General features: G+C 43.5%; 2 protein-coding genes across 11 annotated transcripts in view; both read left to right on the top strand.

The window, feature by feature from the left end:
- arhgap32b (Rho GTPase activating protein 32b) overlaps nucleotides 1–14,941 on the top strand; it is a 113,348-nt gene extending 98,407 nt beyond the window's left edge. For 8 of the 9 annotated variants that reach the window (XM_071460608.1, XM_071460605.1, XM_071460607.1 and 5 more), the window contains 12 exons: nucleotides 1,318–1,467; nucleotides 4,627–4,729; nucleotides 5,764–5,908; nucleotides 6,467–6,549; nucleotides 6,886–6,993; nucleotides 7,401–7,546; nucleotides 7,644–7,845; nucleotides 8,199–8,344; nucleotides 8,433–8,507; nucleotides 8,593–9,423; nucleotides 9,758–10,413; nucleotides 11,068–14,941. In XM_071460608.1, the coding sequence (XP_071316709.1) occupies nucleotides 1,318–1,467; nucleotides 4,627–4,729; nucleotides 5,764–5,908; nucleotides 6,467–6,549; nucleotides 6,886–6,993; nucleotides 7,401–7,546; nucleotides 7,644–7,845; nucleotides 8,199–8,344; nucleotides 8,433–8,507; nucleotides 8,593–9,423; nucleotides 9,758–10,413; nucleotides 11,068–13,320 (4,898 nt within the window). In that variant the 3' untranslated portion in view covers nucleotides 13,321–14,941. The remainder of the gene's footprint in view (nucleotides 1–1,317; nucleotides 1,468–4,626; nucleotides 4,730–5,763; nucleotides 5,909–6,466; nucleotides 6,550–6,885; nucleotides 6,994–7,400; nucleotides 7,547–7,643; nucleotides 7,846–8,198; nucleotides 8,345–8,432; nucleotides 8,508–8,592; nucleotides 9,424–9,757; nucleotides 10,414–11,067) is intronic. The other variant, XM_071460606.1, reaches the window with a different exon arrangement.
- Nucleotides 14,942–17,688: 2,747 nt separating this feature from the next.
- On the top strand, nucleotides 17,689–21,519 carry h3f3c (H3 histone, family 3C). Of its 2 annotated transcripts, none has more exons than XM_071460907.1 (4): nucleotides 17,689–17,847; nucleotides 18,959–19,114; nucleotides 19,672–19,825; nucleotides 20,052–21,519. In XM_071460907.1, the coding sequence occupies exons 2-4, from the start codon at nucleotides 18,987–18,989 to the stop codon at nucleotides 20,178–20,180; spliced, it is 411 nt and encodes a 136-aa protein (XP_071317008.1). In that variant the 5' UTR covers nucleotides 17,689–17,847; nucleotides 18,959–18,986; the 3' UTR covers nucleotides 20,181–21,519. The 2 variants fall into 2 exon arrangements, with proteins under 2 accessions (XP_071317008.1, XP_071317009.1); XM_071460908.1 differs by having other exon boundaries at nucleotides 17,698–17,847; nucleotides 18,971–19,114.
- Nucleotides 21,520–22,927: the final 1,408 nt, after the last annotated feature.

The following is a 22,927-nucleotide window of genomic DNA, read 5'->3' as shown; positions in this document are numbered from 1 at the left end:
CATCCCTGGGTTGTTTTTTTTTTCAGAGTGAGACCATCTGCACAGTCTTTTTAAACGTTTCAGGTTTCAGGAGCGTGGACTGTGCGGCTGCTGAGCGCACCACGTTAGCTGCACTGTGAGAGACTGCAGAGCGACTGAACAGTAGCAAGAGTTGTTGGGCAGAGTCAGTGTGAAGGGCGACACGATGTAAGTGAGAGACAGGTAGAAAAAAGGTGAGATCCAAGACGAGACGTATGCTTACTGAAGCAGTGACAGGAGCTGAGGCCGGACCACTGACACCGGTGAGAGAACAGGTAGACAAAGAGGAGCAGAGAGGATTGTGGGAGACAATGATTCATTCTTTGTGATGTCTCAGGCCCAAGTCAAAAGCTTTACAGTGCAGTTTAGGCATGAAGAACAGAGAGAGGGGCAGATGCTGGAGAAGATGCTGTAAATGTGATGATTAGTGGGATTAGTTGGTTTTCACCCTTGTGAAGAACCTGTTTTGTCCACTCATCTTCAGAGAGCAGCAGTGTCTCTACAGAAACTCTAACCCGACATTTGATGCACCACGATGCTCATAGTGTAACTGGTTCCTTCAGACCAGAAAATATTTTAGCAGGTGTCTGTTAACCAGGACTGATTTTACTGAACTGTTAACTCTTCAGTTAGAGGGAAATTGAAGCTTTCATGAGACAAGTTCACGTCATCTGCAGAGCCGAGTCAGACTGAGTGGAAAAACACTGCGGCTGTCATCTCACCAGCGGCTGACAGCGTGTGATTTTCAGTGAGGGTTTTTTTTTCTTTCTTTTTTTTTTTTTTTTTTTTGACAAATGTCTGGAGTGAAGACCATCTACATTGTTCCTCCCTGCAGAAAATGCAGATTGTTTGATTCACTTGAGCCTTTCCACATCACTCTAAAGCAAAGAAAATAACTGGTGTGTAGTCTAAGAAGCTTACGACCCTTTCCCAGGCAGAGTATCTGATTAATGTGGGTCGGGTTTTTTAAGTAGGTCTGCTCCTTTTTTGTCTTGTTTTGAAGAGGAACGAAGGATACTGGTGTTGGATGTGGAGAATTCCTTTGTAGTTGCCTGGGAGGTGGTATTTAAGAATGAAGCTTTCACTTCAAGGAAACCAGACATGCATAAAGGAGGGGTTTGCATTAGAATGAAGCTGAAATGCACAATGGGACAACATTGAGCACCTTGTATGGGGTTTCACTCTGGTGCATGGGTAGAGCTTGTGTGAAAGCTGAGCCAGTGTCAAACCCACACTTGTGAGATGTGAGGTAAACATCTGTGTAAGGATCCTAAGATGTGTCCTTCCTTCCTTCCTCAGTGTCTAAGAAGCACGGGAAGCTGATCACCTTCTTGCGCTCCTTCATGAAGTCCAGGCCCACCAAACAGAAGCTGAAGCAGAGGGGCATCCTCCGGGAGAGGGTGTTCGGCTGTGACCTGGGAGAACACCTCCTCAACTCAGGACATGATGGTGAGAACACACACACACACACACACACACACACACACACACACACACACACACACACACACACACACACACACACCAGAGAGTAGTTATAGTTCCTGGATCCATTTAGGCTTTTTTTTCTCCAATAGTGACCAGAACCACGATTTACCAGGCTTTTATATTCCCCCTGTTCCTTGCTTAATGCAAACTCAAAATATATAAATTCATCATTATATTAATTTAACAGCAACATTTCCACTTTGCAATCAATGAAATACACAAAAACTTTTCACGTTAAAAGTCTTCCTGGGGGCAGTTTATATGACTAGTTTGACATTTTGGTTAATATGAATATTCGCTCACTTGGAGAGAGAGAGAGATGTCCAGGTTGTTACCATTTTGTCAGTCTGTTAGCTTAGCTTAGCATAAACACTGGAAACAGGGGGAAACAGCTAGCCTGGCTCTGTCCAAAGGTAGACAAATCTGCCTAGCAACACCTCTGAAGCTCACCATTAAAATGAGATGTTTGTTAAATCTGTATATTCGTGGTTTTATGGTTGGGTTATATGTAGTGAGTTCCTGGAGTCTCTACTGGTTACACAACAACACCCAAGGACCTGGCTGTGTGCGACATCATCCCACTGACTATTATCTGATGCAGCCACATGAAAATGCACTGTCTCATAATAAAATGCTGCAGTTTGTCAGGTTCTCTGTAACCTTGATCCTTTAGGCTCAAATCCAAATTAAATGAATGTTTAACATATTTATAATCAGAGCTTAGTGTTTATTTGTATTTTGTTGGGAAAATGTTCCCACCTCAAACACAGCTGCTGCCCTCCTGTATAACTCATGAGGTAATAATTTTCATTTGAAATTCATGAAACAAATATTCACCACACACTGTATATAAACAGCAGCACTTCCTGGTTGTAATTAAGATGTTTTTTGGGCTGAAGTCTTCATTTATCTGCTGCAGACACACTGATTTCCTGGTCTCTCAGCAGCACGGTGTCTGACAGGTGAGCTGATATGATGGTCTCAGTGACAGAGTGGGAGGATAATGGTGGTCGATTACACTGTAACATCGGCTGTCAGCCACTATAATGACGGTACTCTGCTGCTAAGCTTTGATCAGGAACTTAATTTCACTTCATGTTGGCACTTACTTGAAAACCCATTTCTTCCTGTTAATGGATCATACTCTGTGTGTAGACGTGAGTGGTTTTTATGTTAGCGGCACATTAGCTGAATCCTGTCCGTTTGACGAGCTCTGGGTCACAGGTCAGTGTTGGTCTGCGTCACACTCACCTCAGGGGCCTTGACCTCTGTAAAACCCTGCCTCACCTTTGCAGGCAGAGATAAGCCACGCTGTGACACTGTGCTGCGTCAGGTGTTGTGACTCCTGCAGTCACATATGAGAAATGAAAGATGAGTGTGGTCCTGTAGAGTGAAAGAAACATGGTTAATAATTATGATTTGTAGTTTCAGAGCAGAAACTCTGCTGCTGCTTAGATGAATCAGGGATGTAGGCAGACAGACATAGACAAGGTGCCATTGATGTGGTGGCAATTCACTAATAAACTTGCATTTAACACCGTAACGTAAGGATTGCCTAACACATTTGTCAAAAAATCTCCCCAGGACATCTTCCAAAATTAGCTTAAAGTTAAAATCTACAAAAACAATTTTAGCTCAATTTAGTTTGAGCAGACGGCCTGGACTTTTTGTTGTAGCTGCTCCAACAACAAACTTAGACTTAGGGGGAAAAACAGAATGTTAAATCTACAGGCATCTGCTCCATAAACCAAATGTTACTTTCACAAATCTCCATTAAAACCTCATGTTTCAATCATGCTGATTAGGGACCAGTAAAGATCTGTAAGTAATCTGCCTGCAGGGGCCTGATGTTGAGCTGCCACCCTGCATCTCTTGCTTGGTTTTCTGTCTTAAATTCCACCTTTACAATATCACATGTTTCAGATGTTTATTAAATGATGCCTTTCTTCTGATGAGTTTGATGCTTTTAATCTCAGGCTAGCTGTGTTTAATTACTGTAACCCCTCCACACAGCTCTTTCACATCCAAACTCTGGAGGTCAAAAGCACCATGTCAACATTTTTATTTCTCCCAAAAGCCTCTGTCATAATCAGTTTCAGACTGATGCTATGAGACTGAATAACATCCACGTTCTGCCTTCATCTGTCAGAGGAGACGACAGCCAGCAGTAACCTACTCATCTCTGCTTTCACTCTCACTCTGCCAAAAGATTTTCATTCCTTCCTGTTCTGAAGTCAGTTTGAACTTTTAAAAGGGCATTTTAAAGTATTTAAGTCATCGCTGAAATCAGCTGAAAGCAGCTGTTTGACTAGAATATAAGAGGATGAATGTGGTAAGAGAACCTCACAACAAAAACCTTCCTACGTGAAGAACTTGGAGAGGATTTATCCATCCTCCCTGTCCTCGCCTCAGCTGGAGGATGCCAGCTCATTTCCTCAGATCTGGCCTCCTTTTCTCTTTGGCTATGTGAGGAATTCATCTGAACAGCTGCTTCGGCGAGTGTCCCACTCTCTGTCATCATCTGAATGATGTGTGAGCTGTGGGAGGCCTGGGAACCTCCTCAGACACAGAGCCACCGTCCTTATCTCCCATACACACACACACACACAGATGAATAACATGCCTCTATGATTCATGGTTGCTGAAGCAGAATGAAGCAGCTCTATGTTTTTCTGAGGTTTTTCATATTTGGTCTGAACACACAATCACCGGCATTGTGCTTTGAAGCCGCTTGTATGTGATTGGCTGCCTCAGACGCAGACAACAACTGCTCACTGTTGGTTCAGAAACTGCTGCACTGCAGAAAATAGATTAAAGGCCAGCACCAATAAAGGAATATAATATTTTTACCTCTCTACAAGGTTCAAATGTTTCCACCCTCAGCTTGAAAAGTGCTTTTCCTTCCAGAAGCACAAAAAAGTTAGTGATCCACAGTCAATATTCCTCCTGAGTCTGCAGCCTCGTGTCCACAGAGCCCCTGAACTCTAGCCTGACCACACTGTGTGCACACTTCAGAGAGGAGAGCCACCCTGTTCTTGACCCTGTAGTGCTTGGACAAGACTGGGCAAATATTGACTGAGAGAGATGTGTTATGTGATGACACGCTGTTTGTTTGCACAGTGCCCCAGGTCCTCAAGAGCTGCACCGAGTTCATCGAGAAACATGGTGTGGTGGACGGCATCTACCGCCTCTCTGGGATCGCCTCAAACATCCAGAAATTGCGGTAGGAAACACACACACACTCACACACACTAACCAGTTAACACAGCTCAGCAAAGGATATGAGTCTGCTGCTTCCACAGAAATGTCCTCACAAATATTATCCCACTGTAGCCTTCATCTAACGCCTGACAACATGAGCTCCATGTGAGATTATTGCATCTGTAAAGGAGAAAAAACCACAAGGACTTGCAGTGTAACAGTTGTTCCTGATCAACAGTTTTTACCGTCTGATGTTGTCACACCAGGACAGGCAGGAGCTCAGGCAACTGGAGCTCTTACAGCAGTCGTGGCTCTTAAAATGCAGCATGTGCTGTGGACATTTGAGGACCTCTTGTTTTTCTTCTGCTTGGTTCTGCTATGTTGTAAAGATTATGAAGGTAATTTAGTGTCTACATGTAAACATAGGATGAGGTAGAATTGTGCCTGCTAATGTGAAGATAACCACGTGAAAGAGCGTTTCAATTTGACTGATCCTCACTGAAATCTCTCTAAATGGTGTCTCCTGATTGTCCAGCTGTCAAAATCCAGATGTGGGAATAGTTTGTAGAGATGTTGATAGGTCACCTAAGATTTATATTGTGAGCTCACACCAATAAGCTCTACAGCAGAGCTTAATTACATGTTCCGGGCCTATAGAAATGTAGGCCATATTTCCAATCACTTAGGAAGGCACAAAGATCAATTTTATTATAACTTGTTATTTCCATTTCAATAAAAGTTGCTGTAAAAAAAGTTGGACTTGGACTTTCACACCTGTGTGAAATCTGCTATATTTTTATTAGATCACTCAGTCAGCCAATCAGAAGGCTCAGAGCCTCTTCTCTGAGAGAGTGTAGTAAAACTACACTGAAATGGTTTTTGGTTCTTAAAACCACAAATATATCTTCTTATTGAGATCAACACTTCAAATGTAAATGAAAATGTAAAATATGGGACTTTTAAAAGAAATGTGAAGATGGTTGTGAAAGGATGTGTCATCACATATCATCAATATTTTTTTCTTCTAAAACTCTCTCTCTCTCTCTCTCTCATCAGGCACGAGTTTGACTCTGAGCAGATCCCTGACCTGACCAAAGATGTTTACATCCAGGACATCCACTGTGTTGGCTCGCTGTGTAAGCTCTACTTCAGAGAGCTGCCCAACCCCCTGCTCACCTACCAGCTCTATGAGAAATTCTCTGTAAGCGAGACCCAGGCAGCACCTAACACTCCCCACACACTTCTCACACAGATTTAATGTGTCGAAACAAGTCTGTTGACTATTACAACACATGGCATTTCAGACTTTGCATACAGATGCCCCAAAGGACACTGACTGGGCGTGACTGATTATTGATTGCAAAACTGTGCTCTATAGGAAACAAAGTAGATTCCTCTGAGTTATCTTGAGGAATTCTTATAGTTTATCTGAGCAGTGAGTCAGTGACACCCCTAAAATAATAGCATTGTACCCGACACACCCTGTCATTACAAATGCAGCAAACCACTCTGTGTGACTTGGAATAAAAACCTTCTCCAAACACAACAGAGCTGTCTCTGAGGATGAAGTAAATGTTTGCTGGTTGTTATGGAAGCAGGGGAGAGGAAGGGTGGGGGGATTGATGTCCCCATCCATGTTGCATGTATCAGTGTGAACCTGGGATGACAAGTGAAGGAGCTTGATGTTGATGCAGTGATACATCCCACTATTTACTGCTGTCCATATCTCATCATCTTCTATTGTGTTTTGACTCTGAAGGAAGCCGTATCAGCGGCGACGGATGAAGAACGACTCATCAAAATCCATGATGTCATCCAGCAGCTTCCACCGCCGCATTACAGGTCAGTGTGGAGGCGCACTGCCCCCCAGTGGCTGGCCGACTAACTGCCAGATCACTGATGTACGGTGTATGCACATCAGTCAAAGTCCAGGGTTTTTGTTTAGCCTCACTGCAGAGAATAGAATAATTTAACAGGTCCCAGACGACTTTTACATCAGTGATGATGAACTCATTTTTCCCGTCCTATGTGAAAGCATATTAATGCAAATTTCTAAGTGATAGTCCTCGCGGATTTGAGCACAGTGAGTGAAATATTGATGTTCAGAAGAAGTAGTGCTGGCTGTACATCACTAGTGGGAACCAATTAAATCTGAATAGATTAATATTTGATTCCTAGGACCCTGGAGTTCCTCATGAGACACCTTTCCCACCTGGCGACGTTCAGCTACATCACCAACATGCACAGCAAGAACCTGGCCATTGTCTGGGCCCCCAACCTGCTGAGGTGAGATGGTGTTTGTATGTTAGTTTTTTTTTTATTTATTTAAGTGTTTTTTTTCTTTTTTTCATAACAGAGTAATTCTGATAATCTTCTTAGTGTGATGTAGTTAGGTTTCTGTTGTTTTTTTCTCTACTACCCACATTTTCTCAGACATGAATGAGCTGTGATAGTGGACTCTGAGCAGCAGAAAGTACCTGCTTTAAATGAGTCATTCTGCCTGAGTGGAAGGATTAAAGCACACACACAACACACAGCATCCAATCCTGCAAACACATCTTAAAGTCATTTATATAAATGGTTTAACTTTAAATTTAATCACTTAAACATAATCAGGTGAACAGGATTTAATTCAGTACCTTTTAACCTGATCCCATTATTAAATCACTGTTGTTTTTCTGTGGTTGTCTCAGGTCCAAACAGATTGAATCTGCGTGCTTCAGCGGCACAGCAGCCTTCATGGAGGTCAGAATCCAGTCTGTGGTGGTGGAGTTCATCCTCAACCACGTGGATGTCCTCTTTAGCACTAAACTCAGCTCACTAATACGAGAGGGAGCAGGTGCGTACAAATTACTCACAAGCAGTCGTTCCACAACCCACGCCTGCATCTACTTTACCGTTCATTGCTGTACTCCTGTCCGCTTCCACATCACCAGGTCACAACTCGCTGTCACGGCCCAAGTCCCTGCTGGTCTCGTCTCCCTCCACAAAACTTCTGAGTCTGGAGGAGGCCCAGGCCAGGACTCAGGCTCAGATCAACTCTCCGGTTACTGAAGACAGCAAGTACATCGAGGTGGGCGAAGGTCCAGCCGCCCTGCAGGGCAAGTTCCACACCGTCATCGAGTTTCCCACAGAGAGGTTTGTTTACTCCTCTTCCTCATGACAGAGCAGCTTCATAAGACCATTTGATATAAAATGTAATTTAGACTCATTTACATAACAGTGACTGTGGAGTTTGTTCCAAAAAAAAAGTTTAATGCTGGAGTGTGTCTCCCTCTGCTGGTTGCTGGTAAAACTGCAGGTAGACTAGTTCTGCTCCTTCTCTGGGCCGTCAGCACAGACTGAACCCTGACTGACTCTAGTCTAGTTTCAGACCTGGGCAGATATTTTAACAGTGAAGATGATCTTTACACATGAAGAGCTTTTAAAGGCAAACTCAGTAAAAATAACTGTTCCTTCTCTGCTTGTCCACCACCACTTCTCAACCATAGGAAGAGGCCTCCTATTAAATCTAAGAAGTCTCCTGTGGGTAGTTGGCGTTCTTTCTTCAACCTGGGCAAATCTTCCTCCATGTCCAAGCGTAAGCTGCACCGCAATCCCAGTGAGCCCAACGAGCTGAAGGCCATGGCTCTCGCTGGTGAGTTGAAATGAAGACTTCAGCTGTGCACTGAGAGGAGCTTCACAGGCTATAGAAATACTGATACCTGTTGATCTTCATGTTTCAGGAGGCAGAGGAGACACGGCAACATTAAGATCAGCCAAAAGTGAAGAGTCACTGAGCTCGCTGCATAATGTTGAAGGTAATCATTTGTGTCTTCCATTTACACCCTGTTGTTGGGTCTTTTAAAGTGAAATGTTTTTGATTATACTTTTTTCCTCCCTCAGGAGAATCCAAGGTGTACCGTCCCCGACGACCACGCTCTAGCAGCGACGCCCTGTCAGCCTCCTTCAACGGTGAGCTGCTGGACAGCCGGCAACACTGCAACTCCTACGACAACCTGAATGCCACAGAGGACAGTGATGGAGACGATGGGCCCATCTGTGTGCCTGCTCTCATCTCACCTCCCCGCTTAGCTGGGGAAGATGTGGACCTCAGCCCGCCAGACATTGGCATGGCCTCCTTGGACTTTGACCCCATGTCATTCCAGTGCAGCCTCCCTGACACCTCCTATGCCTTCCCCCTAGATGACTCGCCAGCGGGGGCCGAGGCCTCCACGTTAAAGAGGAGCCCTGGCAGCATCTGTGGCAAAACTAACGGCTCTGACATCTCTGCCTCCTTCCTGGGCAGCTTGACCTCCCCTATGTTGTCCACAGACTTCAGTCTGGCTGCTGGAGAGAGCATGGAAATCAAGAGACTGACCACTTCCTATTCTTACACTGATAAACCCACACAGGCTGTGACACCTATTAAGTGTGGAAAGGCCACTAGTATGACACCTTTTGCTACTACGGAGCTTTTCTCTACAGAGATGCCTGACAAGAATACAACGGGACAGGCTGTCCCTCCACAGCCATTATCTCCTCCTGTAATACCCAAGGACTCTCCTCCCCTGATGGGCAGTGTGCTGCTGAGGGCAGCCGAGCCGTCGCTGAGTGAAGCTTTCCAAATGGAGCTGCACTCTAAGCTGGCAGCCTTTGACAGCATGGACAGTCGAGAGCTGAGGGGAGAGGACAGCGAGCAGCAGGCACCAGCTGCCAGCAGCCAAGAGATCCAAGGTGAGGAGCAGAGAGTGACCTTTTTTTTAAACTGCAGTTTTTGGCATCTTTCTGAATTTTATTTACACAATGTAAAGTAAAACAAATGTGATAAATGATGTTATCAGTTATATAATATTTTTTTCTAGGTTTACTTTCCCAGGTTTTCATGATTTCATCTTGAAATAAATGTTTTTATATGGTTGCTGAGGTCCCCACTGAACATGCTCCCTCTTTCCCACTGTTGAAGCACCTTAAAACCTGCCTGCCTGTTGTTACGTCTTCACTTCACCTACACTCTCTTGTGTATTCGTTCTTCAACTGTAGATCCCTTGTGTTTTTGTGTCCCTGATAGGAGTTGTAGCTCCGGACTCTTCAAAGGACCTCACCCCTCATTCCCTCAGCTCTACAGCTCCCACTTCTGCCCCTCCTCCTCCTCCCCCTCCTAAAAACGCTGCCCGCATGTTGGCCCTGGCCCTCGCTGAGTCTGCCCAGCAGGTCTCCATGCAATCTCAGTCACGGTCCTCTGAGCCCCCAACGCCGGTGTCCTCTCTGCAGTCACAGGAGGCCTCTAACTTCCAGGACTTGGCGCATCCACCTGTCCCACATTTCCAGACTTCCTCTGAGGAGAGGGCAGAACAAGGAAGTTCCCCGCCGCCAAACAGCAGCATTCCGACTGTCCCCACGGCCCCACCTTGTCCAATTTCCAGTCCTCCAGTCACAGTGCAGCCAGCACTGGTTACCATGTCACCAGAGAGTCAAAAGTCCTCTAGAAGTCCACCTGGAGCACAGCCACATGCAGACGCCACCCCACCAGACACTCCTCTTTACAAGGGCGCCCCTCTCTCTAGTTCAGTCAGCCTGACTTCTCCAACCAGGAAAAGTCCAGAAAGGCAGCAACCTGTTGCAGGACAGGTCCCAGTCCATACCAGCTCGTCCAGTTCCACCCCAGCCACCACCCCCAGTGGCAGCTGTAAAGACGCTGGAGTCTTGGTGCAGCCTGTTCCTGAGGTGGGTGTTATATCCTACTAGTCTCATGATGTGGATTGGAACTGGTAATTAACATACGCAGCATAATGTCAGTGAGTGAGGTGTAACGATGTATTCAGCAGTTTGGGAAGTGATTGATGCTTATTTACTCTCAATACCACAATCAATACCACTCTCGTGTGTGCTTGTTGTAATACGAAGCTGCAGCCAGTAGGCTATTAGCTTAGCTTATCTTAGTGTACCACACATACCAATACATTTACCATGGAGTCAAAGGTGTAGGTTACTTGTCTGTAGTGTTTTATAGCCTCCAAAGGTAATAAAGTCCTGTGTTGGCTGTTAATGTCACCAATGTCTTTAATATACTTTGAGTTGCAGGTTTTAGGCCTCTTAACTCTTGAGAGCTGTTTAATAGTCGATGCCTCTTGTTTTTTCAATCCAACAAAAGCCAGAAATGCCTTAAACAAAAGATAAAGGAGGAGTGTAAAAAACTAAAACGTGTCCAACAATAGAAAATAAGAAGGTACATCAAGCTGCTGCTGCTGCAGAGAAACACCCCAGTAACCAGACTGGTGGCACAGCACTGAGCTGAGGTGTGTGCTGCAGCAACGCTCAACTTGTTTATTGTGAATTTACATCAGTAAATAAGAATCTGTTTTGTTGTGTTTTACTCAGGTCCAATCGGAGGACACTGCACCACCCCCCATCCTCCCAAAACCATCAGAACAGCCGCCTCCGACAGCTCAGAAGCCCAAAAAGCAGCCTGTGTCACTGCCACAGCATCAAACACAAGCTCAGATACAGCCTCATCTACCAGCACAGCCTCAACCTCAGACACAGCCTCATCTGCAGCCACAGCCTCATACGCAGTCTCAGACACAAGGCCAACCACAAACTCAGACGCTCTCAAAGGCCAGCGCAAGAGTGGCCCCCACCTCTGCTGAGCCTCTTGAGAAGCCTTGGGAGGCCATTAAGCCGGTACAGCCCTGTGCAGAGTCTGCAAAGTACCACGACTCGTACGGACCCAAACCTCCGGCCCCTCCCGTCCGCACCATGGAGAGCAAACTGGCCACCGCAGCACTCAGCCAAAGTGAAGCCTCCTATCAGTTCCTGGATGAGGGCCCTGCGTCTGGACACCAGGAGGACGCACTGCCTCACCATCCACTTTCTCCTCGAAAATCTTCCATGCACCAGCCTGCCTACCTGTACCATGCTAAAGGAGAACCAGTTTTAATTGAACCTTCAGGAGCTGCATACTACCACCAGAGGCCTGTCGCTCTGGGCCCCCAGTCCATGCCACACCACTACCGGCCAGACAGCGTCCCCCCACATCTCTCCTACGTGTCCCAGTCTGAGCCTCAGATACCTTACAGTGCCAGGGTGGACAACAGATACAGCACTTTAGGCCCTAGGTCCTACCACCACTCCATAAAGTCCAGAGGAAACCCCCGCAGTGTGTTTGTGTCTCCGGGGCCAGGGCATCAGGGTTACAGCCATGACAGAACACAAGGCTATCCCACCATCCGCAGAGTGCACTCGCTCCATGTTCCTTCCGCTGTCCGCTCAGTGCCCATCCAGAGGACTGAGGTTCCTCCAGACGATGACTTGTTCTTCTACCACCGGCCCATCTATCAGTGCAAAGCCTACCAGCAGCCGCCACAGCAGTCCTCACAAGCCGACTACCACGTCACTCAGCTGCAGCCTTACTTTGAGAACGGGCGGGTCCAGTATCGCTACAGTCCGTACTCTGGTTCAAGCCCTTTGGAGGCACCTTATTATGACATTGACCCTTACGGCACCATCCGAATCCGGCACTTCCACTCCCACAGCAACCGAGAACCGGGAGCTGTTGCCGGCCGACCGGGTGGAAAAGCGACAGGATACCATTACCTCGCTCGCCACGTTCTCCCACCAGGGAAGGAGCACAGCTTTGTGAGCAGGGACATGCCCCCGAGCCATGGGACCAAGGAAGCTGCTGCTTACCTCTCATGGGACCCTGAGGAGTCGGAAAGGCTCCGCATGCACTCCATCCGCAGGGAGAGCAGGGCCAGACAGAGGATTAAAGGCCCTGTCCTCTCACAGTACGACAACGTCGGCTTGTTCACACCATCAGACATATCAGGCTATGAAACCCTGCACCTGCGCAGTAAATCTGACCCAGGTAAAGCTGTGCTGGTTGCAGCAGAGAGCAAAGATGGGCGCTACCTCCCCAGACACATGGTGTCAGACTCTGACGTCCTCATGTACATGGAGACTGAGAAGCATGTCCAGGGCAGTGTAGTGGGTGACAAGTCATCGGACGGACTCACCAAGCAAAGCAGTTCCAAAAAGTGTCAATCCTCTCACTCCCTTCCTGCTACTCTGAGCCACAGTCTCTCCCATCAGCAGGAGACCGGCCGACACGAGGCCAAGTACGAGACTGGAGACGACAAGCTGGGTGGAGACAGCAGCAGGTCTAAACACTGGCAGCAGGAGTATCCCAACAAGAGGAACTTCCAACCACGGTACGATTGCTCTGATTCTGACCACCACCAGAGCAAAGTAAAAACAGTCAGCAGCTACCACAGTCCAGAAGACCAACCGTCAGCTCCCAGGGAACAACTCCCCCGCTCCAAACCGGAGCGATCACTCAGCGTCCGAGAGCAGCAGCACTACAACCAGGGCAAACCTGACCTGGACAGAGACTACTCGTATCAGAAACACGGCACTAAAACGGTGCAGTCCCATTATGATAACTTGGACGATTACCACCCAGTACCTCAACCTCAGGCCCCTGTTCAAAAACGTGGAGGCTCCGGCTCTTATCCCGCCCCAGGATTCTCAGTGAGCCACAGCAACAGAGCATACTCCACAGCACTGGGCCAGGGAGCCTTTATCCAGACTGACCTGGCATTGCAGAGGCCAGAGGCAGAGATACGTACAGAATGAAGTGTTTAGGGCGGGAACTTGTGAAATTATCTTTAGCTGTGTTTAAGAAAGACTCCAGTGAGCTACGGTTGAGCAGCCTCTGCAGGACAGTGGACTGTCGTATCACCAATATTTTTTGCTCCTCTGTATTTTTAATGAATTGTAAAGAAAATTGTAAGACTTTTTACTGAAAGTCCTGAATGTACCTGAAATTACTGTCCAAGAGGTCATATCATTGTGATTGATTGAGACAGTAGCCCTTCATAAATGTATATGATATGAAAGACGTAAGGTACTTTCAACAGGCACCACAAAAATGTAAAATATATATATACTCTCTCTCTCTCTCTCTCTCTCTCTCTCTCTCTCTCTCTCTCTATATATATATATATATATATATATATATATATATATATATATATATATATATATATATATATATATATATATATATGAATAGACTCTGTAGTAAAAGGGATTTTTAGTTGTATTTTGTTTTTTTTTTAGGTGTGGCGCTGGGTACAAGCATCAACTGGGATTAAGGTTTGCATTTTAGAAATGCATGCACTCTTTATCTCTTACAGAACAGTTCTGTGTAGTTCACTATCCATTGCGATCTTTCTGGATGTTACAGCACAAGTTATTGAAGGAGTAAACACTTTGGTCATCACGCCCTCCCTCAGCTAATATGTACACAGGTAGGCGGCACAGTGTGTCCATGTTTGTCTTGAAGAATCCAACTGAGTGCGAGGTTTGATAAGGAGTTGTGGTGGGTTACTTTCAGTTAATATAGTGGTTATCAATGTCTTATTTTCTCTGTGACTGTGCCATTTTTACGTAACTTTGCTATAAACAGATTTCAATGACTTCTAATGGAATGTTTTGGTACTTGTCTGTTCTTCAGTGGAAGAGGGACCAAATGACTTGGCGCAGTTGTTGCACATAAACGGGATGAAGAGGGGAATATGGATGTATGTGTGTTGTAGCTTTAGATGTGTATGAGGTTGTTTGTATTTTCTTTTCTCATCACATTCAAGGTACTTTCATGAACTGGACTAACTGAACAAAGCTGAAAACCTCTGCTTTGTGGTTAAAAAACAACTTGGTGACGAGCCTTAAATTCTGTTCCTACAGACCTTATTTTGTTTACCGTCATTGTCATACTGCACAAACATTGTGATGGTTAGATTTAAGATCACTTTTGATGAGTCTTGACATTTCAGGGGTGGCAGGTGACCTGCTGGGGTTATTAAGTTTTGTATCACCTCACTGGTAATGAATTTAAAACAATGAGGGATGGGAATATTTTTTTTGTTTGTTTTTTTTTTTAATATCTAGGGCAATTTTTTTCAGGCTGGAAATCATTCATCTGGTATTATACTACATGCCCTTATGGTTCACCATAATTGAAGGATTACAATATGTTTCAAATATGTCTAAATCCAGGTTGTACTCTGTAACTGTTTGACTTCTATATCGCTTGCAGGTTTTGCTCCTCTTGCCTTATCTAAAGCCTCTACCTTTTCAGATGAGGTGTTGAAGTAAGGCACTGTGTACTTGAATGTGAAAACACTCTTGTCTCAAACTAGAGGTATCTAAAGTTAGATATGAAACAAATAAAACTGTTCAGGAATAGCTATAATCCACGTCTTTTACTATGTGCATGTGCAGTTTCTGATACATCTCTGCTTGGTTCAGTCTCACAGTTTCTTGAAGGATAAAATTAAAAATTGACAACAGAATTTGCTGCAGGAGACACTAATGAGTAGTTGCCATTAAACCTAACATAAGGAGGTTAAAAGTACTTTCTTTGAAGTATCTTTGATTCAGACGAAGGACTTTATCCTCAATAATTACTGGTGGCAGTAGCGTGACATGATCCCTGAGTGCTGCTTTGAGAAAATAAAGTGCTCAGTGTACTGTTGATCCTTCCTCTGCCCAGACTTCCTATTATTCAATAGCAGTGGAAAGCTATGCTGACACGTTTGAGTATTAACAAGAATTATAGTGTATGGGATCAGCCAGCCTATATGAATTGCTTAAAGCTGGATTGTGCCCCAAAACACAACACTGAAGCAGTCCTCATTTAAGTCACAAATGGCTGCCATCTCTTCAGTTCTCCATGACCCCTTGTGACTCCTAGTCAAATTCTTTAATTCTTTCAATCTTTAACTTTAGAATGCTCCTTACTGTCTACAAGGCCCTCGATAACTTAACTCCTCTCTTGTTAATCTCATCCAAAACTCACCTGTTTCAACTTGCTCTCCCTGCCTAACTGCCAACTTATTCATGTTTAAAGACGAGGGAGGAGGCTGCTGGCAAGAAAAACAACTGTGAGCACAGATGTTATTACGGTAATGATACAGAATTTAGGCCAAGAGATAACCATATTACCATTCTTCAGCTGGATGGCCCTAAACAATGCTCCTGTTTCAGCAAACAGCCATTCAGGACACTGAATTCTTACCTGCACTACAGCTGCTGACTCTGACCTCCCTGCAACCAAAGCTGGAAGTTCTCTATAGAGATCAATGAATTGTTTATTACATTATCTAAATGCATTTTGGTGGAATTCTCCTTTAAAGCAATAAATGATTCATGACATGTTTGAGGAACCTGTCTGACTGACATCCTGTTGCACTAACAGTGCTGCTCTGAGGTGAGAGATGCAAGAGGAAGTTGTTTAAACTCAGTGTACATCACTAGCCAAAGAACAGACAACCACTCAGTTTCTGAGACTGAAAGAAAAACATCTCAACCCAATACAATGAAATTAAAACTTTACATCCCACGTGTGACTAATATAATACAGTGGTTAATGTTTTCAAGTCTCCCACTGAAAACATCCTCAGCAGTGGATTTTTTTTTTTTTTTACTAAATTACAAACAAAATGAACTGGTTCATACACCTTGTTACATCTGACATCCTGCATCATAAGTGCACCTGTGCTGTGATGTGATGGTGTGAGTCCACATGACCAAACAGAATGTAATTTCAAAAAGAGGAGAAAAATCAAGACTTTTTAAAATAAAGTCGAGAATTAAGAATGATCGGAAAACAATTTGACTGTTCCAGGGGTTGGTTGTGAATCAAAGTAGTTTGTCAGCATCTGTGCTTGGCATAACCTTAATGTGAGAATGACTGATTACAGCATGTATCTCATCTACACAAACTGGAATATGTAGAAATGATAGAGAAGATAACCTTTGATCATGGCTTTGACACACAGGCTCATACATTGCAGCTAAATGTGTTTTCTTTCCTTTTGTATCATGGCCAACACGGTGATCAGGGAGGTAAGAAACCAATTCACTTCATAAATATGAGAATTTGTGAAACTAATTACATGCATCTAGATCTATGACTCCAGTAATGATGTAGATATAGAAAAGTTCTCATCTTTACACTCTCACAGGCTTAAGTAAAATCTTCATTATTTATTCATTTTTACCTTGGTCACATTTCAAACACTTTTTAACCAAATACAATTCTGTAAAAATTGTACATTGTGCTTTCAGTTTGTGCACAAACATGCATTTTGAAAAGACATAGGCTACAGAATTGGGTGTTTAAGTTTAAAATGTTCCTCTATAAATTTTGACATGGTCTGTTTCAAAGTAAAAGTACAAAAGTATTATCATCAAAAGTAAATATACAAAAACAAAATTAAAATAGGCAACTTACTATGCAGAACGTCACATTTTAGAATAGTTTATAATAAATGTATGTAGCCTATTATAATTATTGATGCATTAATCACTTATTAAATCATGATTTATTTGTTGATTGTACTGAGTATTAATAATCTGAATATGCTACGTAACTAATAACTAAAGCTTTAAAATAAATATAGTTAAAGCGGGAAGGAAACAACTTTGTGAATGTGCAAAAAACGCTTTTGAAACTGCGACCTAAATATAGCAGAGTAAAAGCAGAATATTTGCCTCTGAATAGTAAAGTAACAATAAAGAAACTGCAACTGAGTAAAGTAGCCTACTTGAGTAAATGTACTTATAGTTACTTTACACAACTGGTCAAAATATACTCCATAATTTTCAGTTATTTGTCCCTTGATTATCCTGTTTGATCCCGATCATTTTCTTTTCTTTTTCTAGAGAAGACCGTATATGCTCGTATCCTGTGCCTGATTTCTTAATATTAATATCTGTTCTTTTTCGTGTGATTTGTATTCATGTAAATGGTGAAAAATTCAACGCGGTCGTCAAAAACATCGACAGATATGGCTGACATAAAATAATGACATAATAATAGTGTTGAAATGTTGTTGTTTTTTTTATTAGCACGATATTGCGACACTGCATTAAAAACCAGCAACGTCTGCATCGAAAAAGTCCCAGCTGAAGAAATTAAGTTACAATGTTTACAAACGTTGGCAGTTGCATTGTGGGAGACAGATGATTGACACGGCCGCCATTTTGCTCCTGCTCTCTGCTTCCATTGTGTGAGAGATAGTAAATATCTGACACTGCCAGACAAGCACAACACTCTTGTATCCTTGTGAAGAAAAAGCGTTAAATTCACCCCCGGTAAGTTACATTTTTCTCACACTTTTTAAACCACGTATTACTATTTATCGTTTAGCGAAGAAAATAAGTGAGATTAAGTTGTTTTTGTGGTGAAATCGCGTGTTATTTCGACGCTGTGTGGAGGGAGAAAAAGCAGCTGCCCCGATGCCCAGGCAGAGAGAAGAACGGCTCAGTACTTCCACTGCTCAGATATCTGCTCCACTTTCAGTGACCGTTTCTGTGTCGCCGCTTCGCTTTAATACAACATCGTTTCATACGCCTGTGACGGGTTTTGATAACTACACTTGTCTACTACATTTTGTTGATAGTCTTGTGTACACACGTTGTGTGGTTTTGTGGGAAAATGTCAAAGTTTACGTCCCAGTCGCTGCCTGTATGTTTGTAGCTTATTCGGGTCTGCGGCCATAATCTTGCGGTATGGGGCGGGACTAACGGCATTAGCCCCGCCCCATTGAAAGCTAAGCAAAATACCATTGGTCCTTAAATACGCCAGGGACGCAGCGGATTGGTTTATTTCAGAATGATGCTGTGTGATTGGTGTGGTTGAGAGCCCACGGTGTCTGGATTGGCTCGGTACGGTGTGTTTGTGCAGCTGCCAAAGCGGAGGAAAAGTTTTCCCAGGCGACTCTGTCTGACTAATATGAGACTTTGAGCTAGATGGGAAAACAAAACAAAACACTCAACCTGCTGAGTAAATGTGAGCCGAAGATCAAGAAGAAACGGGGATTGAGCCTCACGTCGATAAATAATGATAATAAGCAGCTAACAAAGTTTTTTTAATCCTGCGTTTAATAAACCCACGAATGGCAGTAACATGTTTGTTCTACATTCCCTAATGTAGAAATTAGGGAATAAATAAATTGTAAATGTGTGTTGAAGCCAAAGGTTAAGGTGAAAGTATGAGCTTTATATGTATTTTTTTTACACTTCATTCAAGTTCTGGGCTCAAAACGTATAAGTGCTCTCTCGACTGAACAGCCATTCAAGCATGTAACAATAACATTAATAACGGCATGAGCAGAGGGTGCACAAACTGCAGCTCCAAGGTTAGGGAGAAAAAATATGAACCACAGTGTCAACAGTGTGATATAATATGTTTTTCTTTTTTCAGTGTTCCCTTCAGGTGAAACCTTGTTGCAATGGCTCGTACCAAGCAGACCGCCCGTAAGTCCACTGGAGGAAAAGCTCCTCGTAAGCAGCTGGCCACCAAGGCTGCCCGAAAGAGCGCCCCCTCCACTGGTGGAGTGAAGAAGCCCCATCGTTACAGGTATGGACCATTTATCTAACTCCTTTTTAGTCAACATAGGGATTTGGAATTGTACAATAAAATCTTGCATTCAGCTTGAAGTCTTGATACCTTGATGTACTAAAACCTCTTGGTTGGTTGAAACGCTCGTCTACATTCACATGTTCACAGTGACTTTAAAAGATTGTGTGTTGGGTTGTATGAACAGATTTATTTGATTTTTGTGGAGCTGCTCAGTGCCCACTGTATATTTTTTCATTTGTAGCAAGGGGCGAGAAACTTCCCTTGCAGAGTTAAAGGCTGATGGGGCATTGAAAAAAAAAAAGTAACAAAACTAAACGTCATATTGAAGCAGTATTTTTTTGGAGAATAGTTCCTGACCTACTCAGCTTGGTTCCAGGAGTTTAAAGTGATCTTAGCAAACAGTGAATAATGCTCACTTTATTTCTTTATCATTTGTCAGACACATTTAAAATGACTTATTTTGTAAAGTTAGAGGTATTTAGTTATTCACGCGATGTAGCATGTACACAGATCAACACACAGTCAAACTAGAGCTTGGTTGCGTTGTGTTTTAGGCCCGGTACCGTGGCTTTGAGAGAGATCCGTCGGTACCAGAAGTCCACTGAGCTGCTGATCCGCAAGCTGCCATTCCAGCGCCTGGTGAGGGAGATTGCTCAGGACTTCAAGACTGACCTGCGTTTCCAGAGCGCCGCCATTGGAGCCCTGCAGGTGTGTGTGTGTGTGTGTGTGTGTGTGTGTGTGTGTGTGTGTGTGTGTGTGTGTGTGTGTGTGTGTGTGTGTGTGTGTGTGTGTGTGTGTGTGAGAGAGAGAGAGAGAGAGAGAGAGAGTGTGAGTGTGAGTGAAATATATTAATAAAGACACAGTAGTGTGACATCGAAACTCTTGGTCACATTTCAAACAAGACTGACACAATTCTCCTGCTGTTCTCCTGCAGGAGGCCAGCGAGGCGTACCTGGTGGGTCTGTTCGAGGACACTAACCTGTGTGCCATCCATGCCAAGCGTGTCACCATCATGCCCAAAGACATCCAGCTGGCACGCCGCATCCGTGGAGAGCGCGCTTAGACAGCCTCGCTTCTGTTTCACTTCTGTCCTGTTTTTCTTTACCTGTCCCCCCCCACCCCCACCCCCCACCCACCCACCTCCACCCATCCCTGTCACCCTCTCTCCCCAGCCTGCCCAGCTTCTCAGTAGACTTTAGAGTAATCCTGATTATGAAGCGATAGAAATATGTTGAAGTCTGGTCTCTCATAGTTTTTTTGTCTTCACCAAATGTTTTAGGGTACCTTTTTTGTGCATGTAAAAGGTTTAGCAGATCAGACACACATGTGCACACACACTCAGACAGGCCTCACTGGGTTTGGGTGGCACCATCCTCGAGCTCACCTGGATTTTTCTCGGGTGGGAGGTCAGCAGGTGCAGTTTGTGTGGCAAACAGAGCCAGAGCAGAGGGATGTGGTTGAGGGGCTAGTCTGCTTAAGGGGAGCTGCAACTTCCACAGCAGGGTGCTATTAAAACTAGTCCCGAAGCCTCTGCCCATCTGAACACTCCCCTCCCCTCCCACCCAGTCCGTCCCTCTACGCCCCGACTCCCCTCTCACTGTGCAGCTGCAGTCAGACGGCTCACTGTACCTTTTCAGTCCACCTCCTTCACCTCTGCGGTCTGCAGTGGGAGGGGACGCTGGTCTGTTGGTCGGTCTGTGTGGATGTGTGAGATCTGATCTTCCAAACCACTTGTACTCAACAAACGAGAATCTCTTGGTTGCTTAAGAATATTGATTATCGTTGTGGATATGGTGTCTATTTTTTTTACACATATAAGTCATGGATGAGCATCTCCTCCTTTACCACTTCCAAAATCATCAAAACAAGTGAAAAAGCAATTGATATTGTCAACATGGTTGTCAGGTTGTTTTTTTTACAGTGATCTGATTTGTTATAGAAAATCAGGAAGGGCTTCTTTGTTTTCCAAGGCAACTTCTATTCTAATGGCAGCCACAGCGGGGCGATGGTGCACCATCTCCTCCTCTATTCAATTTAATTGTTAACTGTAGATCAGTCATCACATATTATGCTTCTTTCTCTCTCTGTCTGTCTCTCTCTCTGTCTCTCTCTTTCTCTCTCTCTCTCACCACAGATAGGCATTAGACTTGTCACAGTATGAATTGACATTATAGTGAAAGTTACACTCTGCATGTTAAGGGTCTGTGTCTCCTGCACTCTCTGTAGATCTGAGCATATAATCTGTTCCCTTTCTCAAAATTTGTGATACACAATATAACCTCATATTTGTTTTCTTTTATATTTTTCTTATTCCTCAAGATTTTCAGACGTATAAATAAGCTGATCTTTGTATTTTCCAAATTTCTCATATTATGGTGGTAATAAATAGGTGTTAAAACAAAGTGATGGGAGCTGGTGTGATTTATTTGTTTACAAAGTTTCTCTGAGGCATTGCCGTGCCACTGGCTTTTCAAAAGAAAAGGCTGGATGTGAGTGACTGCTGTGTGCTACAGTTTTTATCAGTGCATGGGAACTTAACTGCCACATGGGGGAAACCTTGACCAAGGTCTTAGTAATAAATCACTGGAAACCAGTGTTGAAAATTACAATAGGATTTATACTGTATTTGTGTCATTGTGTTGGTGATGACTGAAAGATAATGTAAACCTGCCCTTACAAGTAGACCACATGCTATCATAACATGCTTCTTTGAATCAGTCAAAGTATGAGTTAACACTAATGTAGACATTGAAAGACAGTTTTCTATGAGTATAATTCCTATTAAAACCTATTTTAAGTAATGCATTAAAGACATAATTTCACAATGATTGATCTTTCGGATCATTTCAGAGGCGAGCTTGAGTCTGAATCATTTGGAACTGGGACACATTTGCAAATAATAAATGAAATAAACCGTCTAATATTTCCCTGTGGTCTGCAGCATATTGTATGTTGTTGCATGGTGACCTGTCACAGCAGCATCATTATTTAACATGACAAACACATTTCCAACATCATGGTGTTATTGCTAGAATGTGCAGTAGCACATTTGTTGAGTTGTGTTTTAGGTGAAATGTTTTTTGTAGATTATATCTTAGAATCTTAAATCTCTCGTTTTTTTTAGTATATTTAAAAAAATACTTCTGTGTTGAGAGGTGACAACTTCTAGGAGCAAAGAATGAGTCATTGCTAAGACACAAGTAAAGATCTGTCAATGTCAGTTTCTTTTTTTTTACACTGATTCTGAAATTCCTGCAGAGGACACTCAGAGATGGAGAGGTTTGTCAGCGCCCTCTAGTGGACACATTTCTACCAGAGCAGACCACACACACCTCGACCAGAAAAACGAACACAAACTCACATCGCTTTGTTTTCTCTCAATGTGAAAAAATGTAATTTCCATTATCACAACAATTATTGTAAGATATGTTGTTTATAGCAACAACCACTGGTGAAAAGTGACTAAATACATTCACTAAAGCACAGTACTTCAGTACTGAGGTACTTTAAATTATTGAACACCCCGCTAGTGTATAAAGTACTTTTACTTTTATACTTTTGCTGATTATACTTCTGTAGTGTTACAGCAGTGAAACATTGATGCAAGACTTTGATTTGTGTTGTTACACTGTGGTGTTAGGCATTTTAAAAAAAGAGAAATGTATTCTATTGTATTTAGTTGACCCTAACACAATAGGAGAATTAAGCAGAAGCTCTATCAAACAGAAAAAACGTGTTGTTATGGGTCAAATTTGACCCAGTAGTAATTATGAGTTGTTTATGCAGAGAAATACACAGTGAATGTTACAA

This window comes from Trachinotus anak, unplaced genomic scaffold (assembly GCF_046630095.1).
Source record: "Trachinotus anak isolate AG129_WGS33_773 ecotype Australia unplaced genomic scaffold, CSIRO_AGI_Tana_v1 ptg000024l, whole genome shotgun sequence".
Taxonomy (NCBI): domain Eukaryota; kingdom Metazoa; phylum Chordata; class Actinopteri; order Carangiformes; family Carangidae; genus Trachinotus; species Trachinotus anak.
The sequence above is the reverse complement of the archived record's forward strand: the minus strand, read 5'-3'. Positions and strand labels throughout refer to the sequence as shown.